This window comes from Mus caroli, chromosome 4 (genome assembly GCF_900094665.2).
Source record: "Mus caroli chromosome 4, CAROLI_EIJ_v1.1, whole genome shotgun sequence".
NCBI classification, from domain to species: domain Eukaryota; kingdom Metazoa; phylum Chordata; class Mammalia; order Rodentia; family Muridae; genus Mus; species Mus caroli.
The window spans coordinates 142,061,888-142,066,408 of record NC_034573.1 but is presented as its reverse complement, the minus strand read 5'-3'; the positions used below and the strand labels follow the sequence as shown (position 1 = coordinate 142,066,408).

The 4,521-nt window shown below is 55.3% G+C and overlaps 1 protein-coding gene across 1 annotated transcript; it reads right to left on the bottom strand.

Annotated features, from left to right (window-relative positions):
• Positions 1-2,105: 2,105 nt before the first annotated feature.
• Hes2 (hes family bHLH transcription factor 2) lies at positions 2,106-4,492 on the bottom strand. The gene is made up of 5 exons (XM_021161654.1): positions 4,106-4,492; positions 3,717-3,825; positions 3,530-3,625; positions 3,202-3,301; positions 2,106-3,113 (listed from the first exon to the last, which is right to left on the bottom strand). The coding sequence occupies exons 2-5, from the start codon at positions 3,759-3,761 to the stop codon at positions 2,881-2,883; spliced, it is 474 nt and encodes a 157-aa protein (XP_021017313.1). The 5' UTR covers positions 3,762-3,825; positions 4,106-4,492; the 3' UTR covers positions 2,106-2,880.
• Between the last annotated feature and the right edge of the window lie 29 nt (positions 4,493-4,521).

The window sequence follows — 4,521 nt, the reverse complement described above, 5'->3', positions numbered from 1 at the left end:
TCACACATGAGAGGCGCCTGTTCACACTCACACATGAGAGGCGCCTGTTCACACTCACACATGAGAGGCGCCTGTTCACACTCACACATGAGAGGTGCCTGTTCACACTCACACATGAGAGGTGCTTGTTCACACTCACACATGAGAGGCGCCTGTTCACACTCACACATGAGAGGCGCTTGTTCACACTCACACATGAGAGGCGCTTGTTCACACTCACACATGAGAGGCTGTCTGTAGCAGCTTCTATTGCACACTGACACAGCCAGGTCTCTGGGTCCATGGAAGGAGATGCCAGGAAGAAACACTCAGTGCCTCTTGTGGAAGAAGAGTCAGGCATCCCTGCTTCACCAGCCCAGCTAGGAACACCAGCCTAGACCTTCCCAGTCTTCCAGCACATTCCACTGAGAAACTGGCCTCTTGCCTCAGGCTGAGAACTTCCCCTCCTGGACATGCCAGGGCCCTGTGAGTCAGCAGTTTATCCATACACACACCATTCCACCACGGTCGCTTGCCTAATAACTTAAGGTCAGGCCAATATACCTCCCAGAACTAGAACCGAGATACAATCAGAAGCAGGAAGCGGAAGGAAAGGCTGAAAGGAGGTGGCTGGTCAGTCAGTTCCCATCATGGAGTTTAAACCTGTATGGAGGATCGGGTGTGGCGGTGCACGCCCAGCACCTGGGAGAGGAAGAGGCCTGCAGATCGATCTCAGTGAGTTACAGGCCAGGGCTATGAAGTGAAACCCTATCGCAAAAAATAAAATTACGGTCTGATTCCCACAACTCGAAACCACCTGTATCCAGTCCCGGGGGATCTGAAGCCCTCTTCTGACTTCCCCAGACATAAGGCACCCAAAGTGGTACAAGCAAAACAGCCATGCACATGAAATGAAGAAACAGACCAAAGTCAATTCAAGCTGCGGGTGGTGGCGCACACCTTTAATCCCAGCACTCAGGACGCAGAAGCAGGCAGACCAGCCCACAAAATAAAGAAGTCGCAGTGTTGAGAGATTTTTTGTTTTCCCTTTGAGACAGGGGGTCTCACTCCTCAGGCAAAGATGGCTGAAAACTCATTGTGTCAACAAGTATTGAGAGTTCTTATGTGAAGCCCAGAGCCTCTTGGGTGAGTTTGGACCAGGGCCAATGATTTCTCAGCCTCTTCTTGCTCCACTAAGGACAACAAAACAGACTGCATTTGTGCCCTGGTTGGACAAATATGTGGGTGAGCCTAGGGTTGTGGTTCTCAACCTGTGGGTCGCGACCCCTCAGAGGGGGGTGATGATCTCTTCCACAGGGTCACCCAAGACCATCAGAAAACACAGATATTTACATTATTCTTCATAACACAGCAATTTTTAGTTGTGAAGTAGCAACAAAATAATTCTATGGCTGGGGGTGGGGGGAAGGTCACTACAACATGAAGTACTGTATTAAAGAGTTGCCCCATTAGGAAGGTTGAGAACCTCTGCTCTAGGAATTTGGAGTGGTGATCTAAGCAATGGCCAGGCTGTTCAAGGTTTGATACAGTGTGAGCCAGTCACATGACTCCTTTAATCCATCCTGTTTGTTGCACAGCCACTGTGCATCCAGTACCGCAGAGGTACACACAGAAGGAGCACTATACTCAGCCCTGCCTCTCAAGAGCTTACAGTCTAGGCAACTGGGCCCAGTACAGCACTGCCGGGAGACCCCTTCCCTCTTCATCTTTACTGTCTTCCTTCTTATGAACGCCTCCAATTTCCTCACCTCCTACTACCTAAATCAGTGCCCAGATCCATCATAGACATGCATAGCAAAGCAGATAGTGACTGTCCCGTCCCTGGTCAGTCTGTCTTCCTGGCTTTAGTGACCTGGTCCCCAGCACAGACTGGGAAGCAGCACAGACTGGGAAGTGGCTAGGTGCTGCAAATCCCCCATGGACTTGGAGTGACTGTGGCTCACAAATCCTCCCACTTTCTGTGAAGTACCCACTCCTGGGGTCCAAAGGCCTTTCCCTGAGTCTTGATGGGCTTCCAGGCTTCCATGTGGTAGAAATAACCTCTGAGCAAGTTTCTGATAGGCCAGCTGCCTGGATTCAGGGAGTGGTTTACCAGAGAAAGCAGGCAAGGCTGATGGTGGTCCTTCCTCTGCTTCTCCAGAGTCCCTGCCATTCCAGAGCCTGTGCTCTGCTCCTCCAAAGCCACGAGGTTCCTTACAGCCACAGGGAAGCCTCCGTCTTGTCCCTTAGATCCCAAGACCACCAAACCTGCTGTGGGGGAGAAATAACACTTAGAGAATTAAAAGGGAGAGTCCACACACCCTTCTACCGATCAGTGGGAAGGGAAGCCTAGGATTGGAGGAGTTGAACAGGATTGACCGCCCTCCTGTTCCTTTGCCCTGCTCAGTGCTCTGAGGAGGCATGGTCACAGTCCCCAAGCCACTGCTCTGTTCATGAAGAGGTCACAAGCCCAGCTGAGCTGGAAGTATATCCAGGTGTGGCTGGAAACACAGTGACCCATCCTAGCAGGTGTGGCACCAGACCCAGGTGAGCTTCAAGACCAGACTTTGGTCTGCTGCCCACTGTAGGGCAGGTGTGTCCCTGCCGCGGCAGCTCTGGCTGGCCCAGGGCCTGAACCACTTCTTCCAGTCTGGGCTTCTTCCTCCTCACCCTGCACAAATTTGCTCTTTTTCCTTCGGCGCCATTTCTCCCTCTGGCCAAGCCCTTCCTTGAAGGTTTCATCACCCAGCCAGGTCACAGCATCTGATTCTTGACAGGGCAGTTGGAGCTAGACTGTTCTCAAAGTGAGAAGATGCAGTCGCCATGGAGAACTTCCTTAGTCGGCTAGCCCATCCAGGTCCCTGACAGCCGGCAGCAGGTTCCTGTGGAATATCCAGGAACCTACCATGGCCTCCAAAGGCCAGGACTGCCTGGAGGAGGCACCGGCGGAGAAGGAGCTGGAGCTGGAGCGGGTGGTGGCGTCAGTGAGGGCGGGTCATCACTGACAGTCCTCTGTCGCAGGTGCTCTAGTAGGCGCGCGCTCACTGCGGGCTCCAGGACGCTGCAGGCGGGCAGTACACGAGCCAGGCGCGCCAGACAGGCTCGGTAACCCTCGAGGTAGCTATTCAAAGGCCCTGCGCACAGAGAGCAGCTGTGAGGCCCAGGTCCTGGGTACGGTGCAAACTGGAGGGCAAGGGACGAGCAGGGACCATGATCACTCACCAGGTGCTGCAGAGGAGTACAGGGTCGCAGGCTGCTCCTGTAGGAAGCGCACGGTCATTTCCAGGATGTCCGCCTTCTCCAACTTCGAAGAGCGGGAAGTCTGCGCCAGGTCAGACAAGAGAGACACCCCACAATAAACCGGGCAGCTGAGCACCTCGTTCTTGCTCCCAAATGCTCTCCAGTCGCGCGGTGGTCTCTACCACTCCATCACGCAGACCACACGCAGGTCTTTGGATCCCCACGGAGCCCCGGGACCACGCAGGCCCATCCACCTCGCTGGGCGCCCCAAGACCCTCCACTTTAGTTTTCCGAGCTCCCAGACACTCACCTCCGCGCCCAGCAGCGGCAATACGAGACCCTTCAGCTGGCTTAGGCTCTCGTTGATCCGCGCGCGCCGGCGCTTCTCCAGCAGCGGCTTTAGGTTCTGCGGGAGGGCGAGAGGGCGCTGAGACCACAGTTAGGAAGACCGCCATCACCCACCCCACCTACCACGAGTTCGTATCTCCCGCTCCTACCTTGCGCAGCTCCGCCGCGTCCTCAACTCTTCTGGGCAGCCTCATGCTCTGCAGGAAAGCGAAGGGTGCACAGGGTCTGTTACCTCGGGGTGGAGGATCCTTGCCCCTGCTGCAAGGCAGAGAGAAAACCGAAGCCTGTAACCAAGTTCAAAGTCTGACCCAAGCTCCCGCCAAAGAAGTGCGTTCACTATCAGCCACTAGGCTTTAAGGGGGCTGCGTCCCTGCTCCGCCCCGCCCCCATTGAGTCGGGCCAGCGCCTCTCCCTCCTTCCGCCTTTGTCCCTGCACAGGGTGGGGCTGGAGAGGATGAGTCGGCAGTGTCCCCCAGGGATGCCACTCTGGCCTTAGAGTCCCATCTGTGGTGGGGTCGCTCGATGTGCGGGCACTGACCCCCTGGACAGGAAGAGTGGTTGGAGCCAGGCCTCGCCTCCTCTCCTGCACCCTATGGCTTCATTTACGCCCAAGGATATGAGAGCTCCTCCCTAGGCCACTGAAAGGTCCCCAGCGGCTGCAGAGCTACCAGCCGGGGACCTCAGGGAGATGGCAAGGGTTGAAAGGAGATTTGTTCTACCAACTGCTTTAAGCTGGGCATGGAAATCCTGTCTCTGCAAGGTCCAATCTTTCTCCGACCTAGAGGCCAGAACCAATACTGGAGTCGCTGAACCCCTCACTCTAAGTGCTCCATAAAATCTAGAGCACCCCATTGACTTAAAAATCACCTGGTTCCCCGGCCCTAGGTTGTGAAAAAGAAACCCTAGCTCCGCTTCCCAAGAAGAGGCAGCCCCAGGGTCCTCGGAGTTCATTTC

Excerpts from the sequence above, each read along its gene's own strand:
- Hes2 (XM_021161654.1), bottom strand. The coding sequence starts at position 3,761 with ATGAGGCTGCCCAGAAGAGTTGAGGACGCGGCGGAGCTGCGCAAG. Across the intron at positions 3,626-3,716 it reads ACGCGGCGGAGCTGCGCAAG|AACCTAAAGCCGCTGCTGGA; the intron begins GTAGGAGCGGGA and ends GCCCTCCCGCAG. Across the intron at positions 3,114-3,201 it reads GTACTCCTCTGCAGCACCTG|GGCCTTTGAATAGCTACCTC; the intron begins GTGAGTGATCAT and ends CTCTGTGCGCAG.